The sequence below is a fragment of the Elephantulus edwardii genome, unplaced genomic scaffold, assembly GCF_000299155.1.
Source record: "Elephantulus edwardii isolate Elephantulus edwardi_28Jun2011 unplaced genomic scaffold, EleEdw1.0 scaffold00294, whole genome shotgun sequence".
NCBI classification, from domain to species: domain Eukaryota; kingdom Metazoa; phylum Chordata; class Mammalia; order Macroscelidea; family Macroscelididae; genus Elephantulus; species Elephantulus edwardii.
The window spans coordinates 1,951,077-1,969,188 of record NW_006400044.1 but is presented as its reverse complement, the minus strand read 5'-3'; the positions used below and the strand labels follow the sequence as shown (position 1 = coordinate 1,969,188).

At 37.1% G+C, this 18,112-nt stretch overlaps 1 protein-coding gene across 2 annotated transcripts in view; it reads left to right on the top strand.

The window, feature by feature from the left end:
- Positions 1–18,112, top strand: part of UNC5C (unc-5 homolog C (C. elegans)) — a 619,049-nt gene that overhangs the window by 422,169 nt on the left and 178,768 nt on the right. For both annotated transcript variants that reach the window (XM_006900759.1, XM_006900758.1), the window contains exon 4: positions 7,087–7,190. In XM_006900759.1, the coding sequence (XP_006900821.1) occupies positions 7,087–7,190 (104 nt within the window). The remainder of the gene's footprint in view (positions 1–7,086; positions 7,191–18,112) is intronic.

Sequence of the window (18,112 nt, the reverse complement as noted above, 5' to 3'; positions counted from 1 at the left end):
TTGGGTGTAATTGAATAGAAGTTCATTACCAGGCCTTTCTCCTACAACATCCCTGTGAATTCAAGCCATATTCACCATAAGCATCTCTTTACTGATGTTTTCCCCTCATTTCCTTCCCAAATCAGCAGGGCTCACCAATGCTTCTGCAACAACATAACCTATTCCCTCAAAGCTGTGGGAACTTTCCTATGTTACTAACCTTGTTCATAAAGTGAAGTGTCAGGCAGAGCTGCTCAAGAGATGTCACTTACAAGGAAACGTTTATTTTGTGCTCCTCTTCTAAGCAGACATGCTGTTGTGGGTAGGCATTTGAGCAATTTTCTCTCCAATCCTCTATTTTATGAATGCAGAGAAGGTTATCAAAGGAATTCTCACTATATCTGCAATCAACAGAGCTTTAATTTCCATCCTGTTTTGTGGTATATGTTAACTATATTACTCTTTAATGTGTACGAAGAGTTTGCTACTATTTTTAATAATGAATCTACTAGATATTCCTATTTCATAACTCCCTGTAAACACAGATCTGTTGAGCTACATGTCCAAATATTCTAAATGGCCAAAAGCTCCATAAAAGTTGCCCTGAGAAGAAATACTCTTCAAGATGCATGAACCCCTATACTATTGAAAACTAATTTCTTCTCTTGTTTCTCTTGGGTACTGATCTCTATAAAGGAAAATCACAAGCAAAAAGTATTTTATTCTACAAAGGATAAGCTGCTCCCAACCCAACACACATTTAAAAATGTTGGTCTATTCAGTCATAGGATTTTGTAGTTAAAATAGAACTGCTGAAGGATCTAGTCATTTGCTTTCATTTCACAAATGAATATGTGAAAACCAGAAAGTCTCCTAACTCCTAACTCGCTTTCTTTTTCTGTTTCCTACCACCTTTGTCAAAAAGCAAACTTAATGTTTGTAGACTATCATGAGTTAGTGTATTTTTACATTACAGACAGGGAGACAAATCATCGTCAACACGGTGAGACCACACAACACATCACAGATGGTTTGTAACCATCGTCTTCTCTATTATCCACAAGAATTATTGGGGGGAAGAATAAGATTTACAATGAGAAATTGACTGCATTTTCAGAAAAATGCTTTCTCTGACCACAGTAAATCGTCAATAGAAATCCATATACAGTAGTTTCACATTTGATTCTACAGTTGCTAATTGGATTTTTCTGTATGGATTTAATAACGCAATCTTCATGTTCTTAAGTAAATATTTCCCTGAATACAGGCATATGATAGGGTTGGTTTTTCTTTAATTGGTAGAATAAATGTCTAGATCATAGGTAGACCAAGTTGACTTTGCAAAAGTAATCTAGATTTAATGAAAGAACTATACTTATTTTGGTAGCCACTTTAGAACTAACGGAAAGAAAATAGGCGGGTAGGATCCTAAAGGTCTTCCAAGGGCAGAAATTCATCTCATTTCTGACAGGCCTGCCTACATTATTCAGAACTGTTCTGTTTTACATCTAATTCCTGGCTGACAAGTGTCCGTTTTTCATGCTTATTCATTTGTCACCCTTGTGTTCTCTCTCTGCCTGCAAGGCATCCGGCCTGCCTTCTATCACATCGCTCCAGATGATAAAGGATAGGCTTAAAATGCTAGCCACCCTCACCCTTCACTAGCACAGCAGAAATGAGCAGCTGCTATACTGCACAGCCCCAATACATTCTATGCTCAGTATATGATCTGAAAGCTAGGAAAGAGGTTTCATGGCTGAAACTGAAGGAGTTTTTTGGAAAGGAAGGGAAAGGTATTACATCAAGTGGGGTTAAATGTGATATAGTTTTGGAAATTTGATAAAATGTATGTTGAGTTTACTGCTTATCCATTAAAGTCAGATGATTGTGTAGAATTCAGTGAGAGCTTATAGTTAGACCTGTGAGCATCATCTCATGCCTCTGGTGTGCCATCACTTTTAGCAATTAGGAAACAAGGACCAACATGAGCTATGCCTTCATGGGATAGGAATTTAAAATCTGTGCCAGGAATTACACCAGACCCTAACAAGAATTTGGGCACACATCACCCAAACTTGGTGCTGCCTACTTCTTTCATTATTAGGTTTTGGGGAAGAGTTGTAGGTTTTCACAACCCACTTTTCCAATTCCACCACACCCTTGTTCAGCTGAGTCTGTCTGGCCTCTACCCTACACTCAACCTACTCCTAAATTGTCCAAATAAATGACTTCCTTTTGAATTCTTTTCTAGATTTGGTTTAATAATCACCCAGAATCTTAATAATGTATCTTCTTCTTGGCTCTTCTAACAAGCTTTCTTTGGTTTTTCTTCCAATATCCCCCCCCCATTTTGTGCCATTATTTACTTAAATGTTAGTACCTTCTTTTCTTTTTAGTATTTTCAACACATTGTGTGTGGCCCTGTCTCCACTGGAGATGCCAGTGTCAATGATTTCCAAAGCTTCAGCTACCTCTCAGACAAAGAATGGATCCTAAGTCTTCAATAAGGACAATTTTTTCCTGGTACCAAGACTAGTGTATGTTATGTAGCCAAATCTGACTCTCAGATACCCTAAAGGGCAGAGAAGAACTACCCCAGCAGGAAAAGTTGTCAGAAAGATGGGCAGTCTCTTCCCATATATATTTATGGTTTCAGAAAACTGATGGAGGGTCACTAGGAGTCAGAATTGAGTCCGTAGAAGTGGGTTTGATGCATACGGATGAAACAGAACTTCATGTTTTTCTCAACGAGTCAATGGAAACACTAACATTTTTGAGAAACAGCCAAACATTTTCTCATTAGCCACCACCAGGTCTCCTTGGCACAAGACTGGTTTTCAAGTAAGTGTAGTTTCTTTTGTTTAGATTTTCTACCATTATTTGGTAATATCTGCAGAGTTGTGTTTTGTTGTTTTGGCTTGTTTTTGTTTTTCTCATTGTTAGTGGTGGTGAACTATTGGAATCTAAAAGGTGGAGGCCAGGGATGCTGCTCGACATCTCACTATGCCCAGGACAACCCCACAACCAAATACTCTCCAGAGCCAAAGTCAATAGAACAAATGTTTATAAGCATGTTGTGGACTTACTGGACTTTCTCATTTTAATATTTTACAGACAAAAATTTGACATGTATCTAAATAAATATATTATGTCCTTTCCCCCATTTTCCTGCCCAATTTGGTACTATTTTGTTAAATTTTTATACATAGCTAGCTAGCAATTGCAGTAGATAATAATGTAGCATTAACTCTGCCTCTGTCTGTGTTCTCTTCTTCCTGTCCACTATCTCTAGCTGAGTCCAGAGCTCCCTAATCTCTCTGACCTATTCAAATGTATTACGCTGAAATGCTGTCGCCCCCTTGTATGCATCTTGAGTCATTTGTCACACGGTTAGTCATATTTAATGTTTGATCTGCTTCAGTTTTTAGAAGTCTTTAAAGAATTGCTATTCTTTCATGGGCAGAAGACTTTTCATATATAAATCTCAGCTTATTCTTCTAGTCATATCATCTTCATCTGAGGACCTATTTTAGCTACTATCAGACCAACCAACCAACCCACTGTTGTAGAGTCAATTCTAACACACAGTGGTCCTATAGAACCATGCTGAACTTCTCCATAGGATTTCCAAGGCTGTAAAATTTCATGGGAGCAGACTCATCTTTCTTCCATGCAGTAGCTAGTGGATTTGAACCACTTGCTTTTTGGTTAGCAGCTCAAAACTTAACCACTGCACCATCTGGGTGCCATGCATAATCTGTAAAAATAAAGATGTACTGCATACTCCAGTCACTCATTTGCAACATGTGATAGCCATGTGTGTTGAAAAGTACACCTAAAAAAAGTAACTAATAAACATTGGATGAGATTTCTTTGATAATTTTGACATATGTATGTCTCACTTTTTTAAATTATTATTATTCTCAGTCCACATTCTGTTTTACAATGATTAACTTGAGTGAGAGGCAGTATGCTGATGTGAGAACTTTTTGGAATGTCCTAACCTTAACCTATATAAGAGGAGAGGTTTTCAAAGTCACTTTTTCACAAACAGGATATACCTTGTCAGAAACATTTTATCCCTGAAAGCATCTACTGCTGTTCTTGTTTTCATTAGTATTTGGCATTTCCCCCAAAATATCTCCGTGAAGATTAAATACAAAGATAATTTACCTTATCAGTAGAAATTATTCTAGTACTTCTATTGAAAGATTACTAGATGGAATAAAGATGTAGCAGCTGAAAGTCAGTGTGTTTTGAACAAGAATTGAATATTTTGCTGTGGACTTTGGTTATTTGGTAAGCATGTTCCCCATATAATATGTAAGGCCTGGTTTTGATAATTTTTAAGGTTTTATGACTTGTGGGTTCTGAAAGTTTTTCCTGTTATATACTCAATTTTTTAATGATCAAAACAAGGATGACCTTCTGACAGATGCTCTGTTACTTTTTGAAAAGTTACTTATTATACATCTTATCTATGTGGATGAATATTTTCCCCCAAATCCCTAAGGCCTTGATGTTTTCTTCTTCTAAAAAATTTACCATCAAATCAAGAGTGTAACAGAGAGCTTTTTATGTCCATGTAATTTTCAAAGTGGTATTTTCTTGTAGATAATTGGAAATCATTGAAAAGAAAACTCCAGAACCTTTGGGCTTCTATTGTTGACTCAGTAGGTTGAAATGATACCTTTAGGTTCTTACATGCTTATAAGCATGGAACAGATGTATATATATATTTTGACTATTTAGTCAAATTCTGTTAGTAAAAATACAGTCATTTTTATAGTAAGCACTTAACTGGGCATGTGTGACATATCATATGCTCTTAAAAATATAGTGCTTCCAAGTTCGTTGTTGTTGTTGTTGTTGTTAAGTGCCATCAAATCATAGATGACTTATGGCGACCTTATGAACTAAAGACCTGAACTCTTGTTTCAAGTTCTATAACAAAATTATTTTGAAAAAAGTTTAGTAAATATTTTTTGCTGATCTGTGGGTTAGAGAAGTTTTGGTTTTTTGTTGTTTTCTGGGGTGTGTGTTTTTGTTTTGTTGGTTGGGTTTTGTTGTTGTTGGTTTGGGGTTTTTTTTATGTCCATAGGGATTTGATTCTTAGAAGGTTCCATTCATCTATCTTGTTCTCTCCTGGTTGTAGGTTTTTCCACTATGCTTACAAAACTGTTCATGCTGTGGACTAGGGGCTACTAGAGTTCTTCCTAGTTTTCTCTGATATTTCTCTGAAAATTCCCTGGATTTTATAGACTTTGGTTTTACTTCTAGGTCCTTGATCCACCTTGAGTTGGTTTTTGCCTAAGGTTTGAGATATGAGTCTTGCTTAAATTTTCTTCAGATAGTTTTACAATTGCCCTAAAATCATCTATTAAAGGGACTGTCCTTTCCCTACTTAACTGATTTCATCTCCTTGTCAAAGAACAGTTGACCACAGGTGAATGAGCTGATTTCTGACTTCTCAGTTCTGTTCTCTTCTGTTGATCTATGTGTCTGTTGCTGTACCAGTACCATGCTGTCTCTACCACCACAGCTGTATAGTAGGCTTTGAGATCAGGGAGTGTGATGTTGCCTATTTTTATTCTATTTTTAAATAGTGCTTTATTTCTTTAATTGCTTAGTCAGACATGACATATCTGATAAGTGCCTTATATCTAAAACTAATAAAATACTCCAGCACCTCAACCAGAAAAATGTAAACAATCCAATGACAAAATCGGCACAGTATATGAACAGACACTTCACCAAAGAGGGCATTCAGATTACAAACATACATGAAGAGTTGTTCAAAATCTCTAGATATCAGAGATGCAAATCAAAAGAACCATGAGAAAACATCTCACCCAGCAACAATAGCAAAGTTCAACAGAGCAGCAAACAACAAATGCTGATAAGGTTGTGAAGGGATTGGCACTCATTCACTGCTGATGGGAATGTAAAATGGTACAACCACTATAGAAGGCAATCTGGCACTTTCTCAAAAAGCTAAATAGAATTACCATCTGACTCAGCATTTCCACTGCAGGGAATATACCCTAAAGAAATGAGAGGCACAACTCAAACAGATGTATGTACATCAATATTTCTTGCTACATTATTCACAATAACAAAAAGATGTAAGCATCCCAAGTGCCCATCAATAAACAAACGAAGAGAAAAAGTATGGCACATCCATACAATGGAATACTATGCAGCATTGAAAAACAATGAAATAGTAAAGTGTTGCACAACACGGGGGAGCCTTGAGGACATTAGGCTAAGTGAAATATCTCAGTCATTAAAGGATAAATACTGCATATCACCGCTGTTATAAAACATCATTAAAATGAACTACTAAGTTTTAGTTTTTGCTTTTATTCACTTATGATGATTTTGAAAACTATGCTCCATATTACTGTAACAACTATAACTATAAACATACATAACTAGGTAGTTGGCATATTTTAGCAGAAATAACTGTTTAATATTCTAACTGAAGAATGACTAAGTATATGATCCCATATTGGCAAATTCTGAATTCTTCTCATTGTTACTATATCCCCTGCTTTGTGCTTGAAAATCTTCAGGAAATTGTATTATTTCTTTCATACTTTGAGTGCTGTATATTAAGCTTTGAAATAAAAACTTGCTTTTAATTATTTTTCAAATATTCCAGTGTTATTGAAGCTTTAGTTGTGGAAAGAAAAGTAAAATCGTTATGAGTCTTTAAGGGACCATATGTTAGAAAATAATGAAAGTATATTTTATGAGCTAGTTTCAACTCGATGGTATACAACAATAACAACATAATAGTAAACACAAGCAGTATGTAATTTTTTTAAAATAGAGACTCATAGAGAGCTCTGGTGGCCTAGTGGCAAGATGCTGCACTGCAGTCCCAGAGGTATGCAGTTTGAATTCCCCACATGCTCTGCTGGAGAAGGAGGGGCAATCTCCTCTTGTGCTAGTCAGATGCGATTTGATGGTACACACACAAAAAATAATAAAATTTTTTAAAAAATAGAGACTCATACCAATCTAAGAATTCGTATTTTGCTTTCATAAATAATTACCTTTTATTTATTTTTTTACATACACTTTATCCTCTGAACTTTCTAGATCTACGGAAGACATTTGAGCAGGAACCTCTGGGGAAAGAAGTGTCCTTGGAACAGGAAGTCCTGCTACAGTGTAGGCCACCTGAAGGCATTCCAGTGGCTGAGGTGAGCAACATTCTATTTTTCTCATTTAGTAATTGGCACTCAGTTATTCTAACAAAGGTCTAATCCATGGCTAATGGTGCAGTGAATTAGAGTATGGCATGATGAATGGAGGGTAATGGAGTCCTAACTGCCTGCTACTGGCAAAACAGATTGATTGGGAACTGATTAATGACTTAGGAGTCAATTAGAATGTCCCACTGGACAGAGCCACAGGCAGCTTGGTTTAATTTTGTCATTCTCTTTCAAAAAGTCTGAAAGAGTGTTTTATTTTATCTGGCACCTACTGTAAAGATAGATGAAATGACCTAATAATATATCATAAACCTTGTTATTATTCTTGGTAATATGCAAAAAAAAACCCCAATTAAGAAGTATGTATGTGGTCATGTATACTCTCTGTATATATTTCCTGCTGCATGATGTAATATAGGACTGTCTTAGAAGTCATATCTAACATCATGTACAAAAAGTATTTGAAGTGAGTGTCAATTAATTTGATCTTGTAATTTTCATCAAACTCTTTGTCATTCCTTTATTTTGTTAAAACAAAGCCTAATTGACTGACTGAAAACTTGCAAAAGAAACATTACTTACCTGCCAATGAAAAGTATTATAAATCAGATTTCTATTATGATTTGTGATCGATATCAAACAATATCATGTTCTTTGAAAAGGCCTGTGTTTGGAAGATAGGCCAACAAGACGAGTCCCCTGTTCTTCTTGATAAACTTGACACTGTGTTAGATGATACTATTGAGAAAATAATCCTATAGTTTTCCTTTCATTTGTTAACTAATTATGTGGAGCTGGGAAAAAGGTTACTATTTACATACTGACTTGTAGACAGATTAATTTGACTTAAGAAGTGTGTCTATAGATGATCTTGTATACTAACAGTTAACATAGGTATCAATTTCCTGGTGGTACTTTGCTAGCCTCCTAAACACATTGAGTAATTTAAAATCATTGCTCTTTATTGCTTCATAGAGGCAAAGATGGGATTCCTTGGAAAAGAACATCATGCTTGGAAAGGTGGAGGGTTAGCAGGAGAAAGGCGGAAGGAAGTACACAGTGATTGCAGTGATGGGCTCATACGTATCCGAGTTGATGAGGAGGGCACAGGACAGGGTTCCTGTTTGACTCAATAGTATCTAACAACAACTCTATTTCATGTGTGAAATGAGGCCTTTTTTTGGATGTTGCAATATCAAGTTGCCCTTCAGCGAGCTGTTGTTTTCAAAAATTGATCCCCTAAGTTTTCTGACATATGTAGTGGCAAAATCTTAGTCTTTGGAATTCCACTGTTTCAAAACCATAATTTATAATTAGCAGTGTACCTACTATTTGATTTCTCATACTTTTTCGGTTTTTATCCCATAGATTTAAACAAACTACTGTTAGCAGGTTCCATGACAGCCAAATCAAGTATCTGACTCTGTTTTACAAATTAAAAATAATAATGACAACAAATTAAGTAGAAATGTAGATACAAACTTATGAAGTTATAGTTTTTGTCATAAGCATTCATACCTATAGGTGTAAATATATAAATTTGAGGTATCACTCTTAATGAAATTTTCCTTTTAGGAACAAAAGAATGGTTTTTGCCTTGTAACTGGCATCTCATGATTTTTTTGCACTTTTTCAGAGATTTTGCATGATTATAACTATTTCATAAAACAATACCATGACTGTTTTGCAACACTGAGATACAGTGTGATTAAGTACCATTAGATACAAAACATTCTTCTCTATGCTGATATTTCATTTCAGTTATTACAGTAGCTATATCTACTGTCTTAGTTCTCTTTCTATAACTCTAAATCAACCATTCTCCATTAGGATAGATCAAATATATCATGAGTAACATGAGTATCTAGCCTCATTTTTACTCAAAATCCCTTAAAGGTAAATGATTCTTGCAAAAAAAATTTCAGTGACAGGATTCTAATAATTGCTTCATATTTTTAGTCTCCTCAACAAAGTGGTTCACTTTGTCAAGGAGTAAAGATTCATGACTTTCAGCTAATTGGCTGTGAATTTTATTTGTATCATCACTGGGGAAGAGACCAATTAACACTTGGCAAGCTCAAAAAATCATATACCTATTTGACACTCAAAGAAGTATACTTAATGCGTATTTCTCTTTCATATTTTGAAGTCAGAAGTGAGATCAAACACACATGCTTAAGAGCAGCCTAATAAACTCCTACATAGATTCTTTTCAACCTTATTAAAACACCAAAGCCAGAAAGCTAATGAATATCTTATCATGACACATTGCAGCTACCATTTGCTAAGGAGGGACAGATAAATTAAAAAAGAGGATGAAAGTAATTTGGTGAGCTGAAGAACCACATGATTAATCGAAAGTTTAATTTAAAGATAAAAACAAAGATTATTTAATATTTTATTTGTTTGTTTATGGGATCTTACAGAAGAGATAAAGCATAAGCTGAGGAATTGATCTTAAAAAGGAAGCAGTTCCTAACTTCCTAACTTGAATTTGACAGTAAATAAAGTTAGTTCATATGATATCAGAGAAGATGAGCAGGTATTTGTGCCTTTTTGCATCATGTAGCAAATTACCCTGGCAATGCCAAGTGATAAATGTTCAATGAATATGTGCTTGATCAATTTAATTTCTCTTTGCTTTATAAGCATATGTCTAGCTAACTGAGGGAGTGTCAGGTTCTTCCCTCGCAGAATAGAAACAGTGATCATTTTCTTCCTTTCCTTCAAAGTCAGTATGTTTTAACAGAAATCTAATTTTAAATTGTCTGTATTACATTTAAAAAATCTTTTTTTATATTAGTTTGCATACAAAATTTATATATATTTTGTTTATTTATATACATTATATTTCACATTCCTTCATTCACATTGTGCTTCGGATGATAATTCCCATAGGTTGTGTTTTTTAAAATTAATCGCCGTTGATCTATGCCTACAGTTCCCCATCGGATCCTTCCTAATTGCTTCACCCTATCCCTCTGCCCACCAAAATCTGCCGTTCCAGTGATTTTCCCTCCTCCCCATCCCTATCTCCTTCCACCTCCTCTTCGTCTTTGGATTTTTGTACTAGTTATCCCTCTATTTTTACAGTAATAGTCTCATATAATATTTGTCATTATAAGGCTGAGTTAGTTCTTTCAGCATAATGCTGTCCAGACTCTTCCATGTTACATAGTATTTTTTTCCCCTTGTGTGTACCATCTAGTCAGATCCAACTGGCACAGGAGCAGAGCATCTGGTGGATTTGAACTGCATGCCTGCAGGATTGCAGCACAGCTTCTTGCCAGTAGGCCACCAGAGTTACACAGTATTTTTTAAAACCATTTCTCCTTGAGTGCTGTATAGTACTCCACTGGTAAATGTAACACAATTTTTCAATTAATTCATTCATTGATTGGTGGACATATGGGCTGTTTTCATTTTCTTGCTATTATGAATATTACTACTAGGAAAATGGATGTACAAATTTCTGCTTGTATTTCAGTTCTAATTTCCTTGGTTATATTCCTAGCAGTAGCAGTGAAAGTGCTGGGTCATATGGAATTTCTATGTTCAGCTTTTTGAGGAAATATCAAACTGCCTTCCAGAGTTGCACCAATTTACAATTTTACCAACAGTGTGTGATATTTCTCCATTTCCTTCCCTATATCTATTGCTTGCTGCCCTGTTGAACTCTACCTCTGCTACTGAGGTGAAATGAATTGGAGAGGAGATTAAAAATATCAACAACTTCATCTTGCTTGAATCCACAGTTAACATCCTTGATACCAGTAGTCATGAAATAAGGAGAAACTTTGCATTGGCAAAAATCTGCAGTTAGGGAACTCTCCAAATAATTGAGGAGAAATTATGTCAATTGGAGGACTAAGGTATGTATGATTCAAGCCATAGTGTTTCCAGTCCCTAGTTATACATCTGAGAGCTGTACAATCACTAGGATGACAGAAAAAGAATTGACCCCTTTGAGCTGTGGTGATTGAGAAGAGCCCTGAACATCCCATGGACGGCCAAGGGAACAAACAGAGATGTCTTGGAGAGGGTATAGCCAGACTGCTCTTTGGATGCAAGAATGATGAAGCTTCACCTCACATATTTTGTGCATGTTGCTAGGGACGTGATGCTGGGAAGGGTGGAGTGTCGGTATAGGAAAAGAAGACCCTCAACCGGGTGGATTGTCGTGGTGGCTGCCACAATGGGCTCTTGCATGTCAGGAAGTATGAGGATGGCACAGGATAGAACAGGGTTCAGACCTTTTGTTCATAAGGCTGTTTGTTATGAGTTGTACTAAACTTGATGCCACCTATAACAACAACAACTGAGATGAGATGGTATCTCATTGTGGTTTTGATTCACAACTATCTTACTGACTGTGATTTTGAGCTTTCCATGTGTCTGCTTGCCATTCGAATGCCTTCCTCTCTGAGAAGTCTTCCCATGTCTTTTATCACCTTTGACTTAAATAATAATTTAGGTCATTCTGTGGTGACAAATAACATTTCATTTACTTCCTTATTATTTTAGTTTATTCTCTATTATAGAATGTGACTGTAATTTCATTACAGAATAACATATTTTAATACAAGCTTCCACAGTTTTTAAAGTGTTATATTTGGGGCAAGATTTTTTAAATTCTATGTACTTGAATTTCCTTCTTGGTAAAATGGACACATAGTACCTATTTGGAATGTTGTTGAAAGGTTTTAATTAAGATTTGTGCAAATCACTTAGATCCCATTAAAGCACTCAAGAAATGTTGCTCATTATTGTTGTGTTGTTGTGGTGGTGGTTGTTAGGTGCCATCGAGTCAAGTATGACTCATAGGACCCTATGAACAAAAGATCTGAACCCCGTCTATTCTGTGACATCCTCACACTTGCTGACACACAAGAGCCTATTGCAGCAGTCACCATGTCAATCCATCTGGTCGTAGGTCTTCCTCTCTTTCACCGACCTTCCACACTCCACTCTTCTTAGCTTCACGGCTCTCTCCAAGGAATAGCCCCTCCTAGCAACATGCCCAAAGTATGTGAGGTGAAGCCTCATCATTTTGCCTCCAAACAGCATTCCAGCTGCACCCTCTCCAAGATATAGTTGTCTGTTCTTTAGGCAGTCCATGAAGTGTTCCATGCTCTTCTTCAGCCCCACAGCTCAAAGGCATCAGTTCTTCTGTCTTCTGTCATCCTTATTCAGTATGGTATCTCTTATTTATTGCCAGAAGGCTGAATTCAAACTTTGAAATCAAAATACTCACTGAACACCAAACCTCAAGAAAATCATTCTGTTCAGTACCATAAGGTATAACCAAATCTAACAAAATTCATTGCCACTGAGTTGGAACCAACTCATAGGTGACCCTCCAATGAGTTTTCAGATTCTGTAAATCACGCAGGAAGAGACTGCCCCACCTCCCACAGAGCAGTTGGTGGTTTTTAAGCCACTTAGCTTTGGACTGACAGAGCAACCTCCAGCCCACTATCCACCAGAGCTCCCCTCTTGTAAGGTATTTTATTGTGTGCCCTCAAGTTGGAGAGACTCATCACTGGCCCTCCAGCAGGTTTTCAGAGAGTGTAAATCACACAAGAGGAGATCGTTCATCTTTCTCCTGCAAGCAGCTGGTGAGTTTAAACTGTATGCCTTAGGAGTGACAATGCGACTTCTTACCGATAGGCTAATAGAGCTCCCTTATGTGAGGTATGCAGAAGTGAAATTTCGAAGAATTACCAGGTTGCCTCCCCAGTTAATTGAACTGATTTCTATGATTGGAATCCAGAAACGCTACAAAAGAATAGTGTGAGTTTTAAAACAAAGAAATAACCTTTCCACCAGCTTGTAGAATGACTTACTGGTATAAATATCTGTGGTGTGCTGCAGCCCTTTGCTTTTCAAAGAGAGTCTTATGACCTTGGTCTTCATGATTCTGAGAGACTGGATTGGCCTACATATTTTCTCCCAGTGAGAAAATTTTAGACTGAGGTTCTCCGATTTACAGAGCCCAAGAAAAAGAGAGGACAAAAAGACTTAAAGGAGGAAAAGGCAGAGCCAGTATACACTAGAGTTGTTCTCCTCAAGTGGTGACAAATTTTTACTTGCAAACTATCCACAGACAGCAGTTTAAAAACAAACAACCAACCACACAAACAAACCTGTGTTTTGTAGACATCAAGAGTGAGCCCAGAACTTCAGCACAGGACGCTCGAGGTTTGGCAGTTCTTGACTGCTATCTCACCACTTTCTTTATATATAGAAACCCTAAGGAAAATATACTGAACAACTGTAAACTCCCCTAGAACTCTGGTGGTGCAGATGATAAGCATACAACTACTATTCAGAGGGTTGGCTGGTTGAATCCATCAGTGGCTCCACGAGCCCTGGCAATCTGTTCTTGTAAAGATGTAAAATCCAGTAATCCAATAAGGTGATTCTATCCTGTTTTATAGGTTAACAATGAGTCAGAATCAACTTAATGTCACGCATTTCCACTGACAAAGTCTTGAGGACTTTGTGTTATATCAAGTGTAAATCCTTTGTTGTTATTGTTGTTGTTGTTTACCATTGAGTAAGCTATGAGTCAGAGCTCTGAACCCTGTCCTACTCTGAGCCAACCTCACCGTCTCTGACTTTCTCGCAACAGCCAATATGTTAATCTATCTCATCCAGAATCTTCCTCTCATGTGCTGACCCTCTATCCTTTCAAGCATAACATTCTCCTCCAATGGCTAGTCCCTCTTGGCAACGTGCTCAAAGCATGTGAGGTTGAGTTTCAAAATCCTTGCCTCAATAAAATTAATGAATAGGACCATCTAAAGGTTAAATTCCTGTGTACATCAAATAAATTTTCCAACAAAGTGAAAAGAAAACCTACTGACTGGGGGGCGGGGGGCGGGGGCGGGAATGGCAAAACCATTTCAGAAAAGGGTCTTATATCAAAAGTTTACAGAATCCTACAGGGCCTCCACAAGAAAAAGACTGATAGCACAATTGCAAAATGGTCAAAAGACATGGAAAAATAGTATTCACAGAGGAAGATATTTATGTGGCCAGCAAACACATGAAGAAATGTTACAAATCACTGGTAATAAGGGAGAGGCAAATCAAAACCACAATAAGATACCATCTCACTCCACTACCAGTGGCAAAGTTTAACAGGACAGTAAGTAATAAATGTTGAAGAGGATGTGAAGAGGTAGGAACTCATACATTATGATTGAATTGTAAAATGGCACAACCACTCTGGAAGGCAGATTGGCGATTTAACATAGAAATTCCCTAGGACCAAGCTATTCCACTTCTTGGAATATACTCTAAGAGAATAATAACTGAGGCACAAATGGAGACTTGCACACCAATGTTCATAGCAGCGTTATTTATCATAGCATGAACATGGAAACAACCCAAGTGTCCAACCACAACCAAATGGATTGAGAAATTAAGGTAAATTCACATGATGGAATACTACACAGCATGCAGGAACAATGGTTTTGTAAATTATTACCTAACTCAGGAGGGACTGGAGAGCATTATGCTAAGTGAACTAACTCAGTCCCATAAGGACAAATATTGTATAAGACCATTATTATTGTAGAACAAGTAAGAGGATCCAAGGTAGGGGAGGGGGAGGGAAGAACACAGAGATGAGGATTGGCCAGGGCATGGGGGTCATAGGGTCACAGAATTTGATGGGTGGAGGGAGGGTGAAGGAAATGGGAAAGATCCAGTGTAAAAAATAATGCATACAAACTTTGCAAATAAACTAGTATAAAAGAATTTTTTAAAACCCCCAAACAACAAAACAAATAAACAATGTTCCACTGGAAGAAAATGAGTAAAGATTGGAGGAAGATGTAAAGACTTACATACTTCAAACCCATAGAAAACAACAACAACAAAACAACTCAATGGAGGATTGCAATGAATCAGAATTGACCCAATGACAGTAGGGTTTTTGTTGGGACCAGATGGACAAATGGCGGGTGGTGGTGATTCAGTGGTACAGTTTTTGTCTTCCATATTGGAGACCTGTGTTCAGCTATCTGGACAGTATACTTCAGGTAAATATTCTTCTCTCAAAGGTGGCATGCACATTGCTATAATGCTGAACAGTTTCTACAGTGCTTTCAGGCTACAAAAGCCTAGAAGAAAAGCCTTATCATCTACTTCCAAAAGTTGGTCAGTGAAAATCCCTGGTCTGATCTTGTGCATGAAGTAACAATTAGAAGTTGGAAACTCTAGGGCAAAAACAACAACAAAAAATAGATCAACTAGTGTGACTGGCTAAATGCTATCCCCTGTGTACCACAGTTCTGAAGAGCTCTAAATACCACCAGTGGCTTCAACAGCAGTAATAGTAACAAGTAGAACAAAACTTCATTGCTATAGGGTGAATTATGTAGCATAGTAACCATGGAAGATAGAGTAGAATTGAATCATGAGATTTCTAAGGAAGCTGTGGTGGCTTAGTCTTTATGGAGTTACACTGTCAGTTCAAAAGTGTGTGGTTCAAATCCACAGCTTTTCTGTGTAAAAAGATTCACACTGTTCTCCCAACCAGTTTTCAAACTCTGAAAACCCAATACAGGGTGAGATATAAATCAGTTTTGTCTTGACAACAATGAGATGTTTGCAATTTTATGCAGAGGGTTTTTGAAGTTTTGAATAATTTAGTTTTTATTTATTTTGAACTTTGCTGTTATTTTTTTATTATTATTATATACGAAGTAGATTGATATTCTTTTCGGTCATTCATCGACATTTTATTTCATGGAATTATTTAAAGTATCCACAAAGTAACCACACTCTTTTTACTTGCTTCCTGTGATTCTCATCTCCATTAATCTTCCTATCAATTTCTTTCATCTTATATTTATCCATATGAAAATGCTGTCTTTTTGGCCTCGTTGTTGTGTGCCATTGAGTCAGAATCAACTCATAGTTGAACATGTAGTGAATTTTCAGGCTGTAAGTCACATACATGGGCAAAGATTGACTATTTTTCTCACTGGGAAGAGCTGGTGGATTTGAACCATTTGTCTTTGGGTTGACAAGTTAACTTCCTAGACTACCAGGCCTCCCTCTTGTAACCTTATGTAATTGATTATTTGATTATTTGCTCACCATAGAGGCCTGTCTTTTTGGCTGAAAATAGAACCACAGGGTGTATTTATTCCAGGTTTGAAGAGTCATAGTCTCAAGCCTTTCTTTCTTCCTCCCTTCACCTTTCCCAGCATGATGTTGTTCTCCAACCTGCCCAAAGTTTGTAAGAAGTTTTCACCATCCTTTCTTCTAAAGAGCAAAATGATAGCCACACCCTCCAAATCAGATTTTGTTGTTGTTGTTGTTGTTGTTGTTCTTTGGGAAGTACGTGGTATATTCAGTAATCTTCTCCAACATCACAATTCAAAGCAGAGGAAGAATCTCAACAAGATAGGTTGGCACTGTGCCTTTACCAGTGGCTCAAACATGTTAGAGGTCTTGAGGGTGGCCAAGATAGGGCTTGGTTCTGATATGTTTTTCATAGAGTTGCTTTGAGCTGTAATCAATTCAATGGCAACTAACAATAGTCTCAGTCAATCTCTATTGGAACAATGAGTGCTCACTTTTGCTTTTGAGAGAGGTTTGTTCGGGTTTTCTTGTGGTTTTGTTTGGGTTTTTTTGTTTGTTTGTTTGTTTGTTTGTTTGTTTGTTTTCATGTTCCCCACACTTTATCCATGATCTTCCACTGTCATCTTTTTGAGAGTAGTCATGGGTGGTAATCTGGCATTATCAAGTTCTTCTGATGTCAGGATTATGAAAGTTGAGGTCCACATGGTCTGTCAGTCCTTTTGCCTAATAAACTCAGTACATATTTGTTTGTCTTCTCTCTTCGTCATTTGATTCAGGGAGAGACTGATGTTGCACCTTGGAGGGGTGCTTGCAAGACTCCAGTTGCTACTCACGAAAGTCATAAGTACAGCATTATCTTTGCAGACTGTTTTATGCCAGTTTACCATGAACCCTCACAAGACTAGGGTCCAAAGATCCTAAAACTCAAGGCTGTACTAGTGGAAATAAACTGCTGCAACTTTCTCTGAAGGTTCAGCTGGTTAGTTTAAACTGCCAGCTTTCCATTAATGCCAAGTAGACTTGGGCTGACATGTATCTGTTTACTTCTCTGCTTTTATGATGAGATTATTGATATTTTCAAAGCAAAAATATTTTTTATTCATGTTTTATCTATTTTATTGATCAATAGACTGTAGATTCTATAAGAATATCTGACAAAAGTGGGGGAAGGTCCTGTTGATTGCTATATACAGGCTGCAGATTAGGAAATAGAACTTTCTAGAAGGATACTGTGACTCCTGAAGACTGAAATATTAAGAGGACAATTTCAGTAGGGAATAAGAAGACCCAAGTTGCTAGGAGAGGCTATTCCTTGAAGAGAGACATCATGCTTGGAAAAGTGGAAGGTGAGAGAAAGATAAATTGGCTAGTAACTGTAACAATGGTCTCAAGTGGAGGGTAAGCAAAAGACATCTCAGTGAGATAGATTGGACTAGTGACTGTAACAAACAGTGGTCTCAAGTGTGTCAGAGATGATGAGGATGGCACTGGATAGGGCAGGGTGCAGATGTATTGTTCGCAGGATCACTATTTAACTCAACAGCACCTAACAAGTTTATACTGACTTGAAACATTGTTGTCAAATCAGAACCAGCTCAAACCTGACATTCCAGTGTGTTTTCAGAGGCTTTAAGTCATACAAGAGAAGACTTCCAGTTTTCGTCCATTGACTAGCTTGCACGTTGGTCCACAGCACATCTTAACGGCTAAGCCACCACAGTTCCCTCCCTACTCTTTAGGACCAGCTATAAAGGACACTTATTAGAGTTTCTTGATTTTTGTTTGTTGTATTTTTTTTAAGAACAATT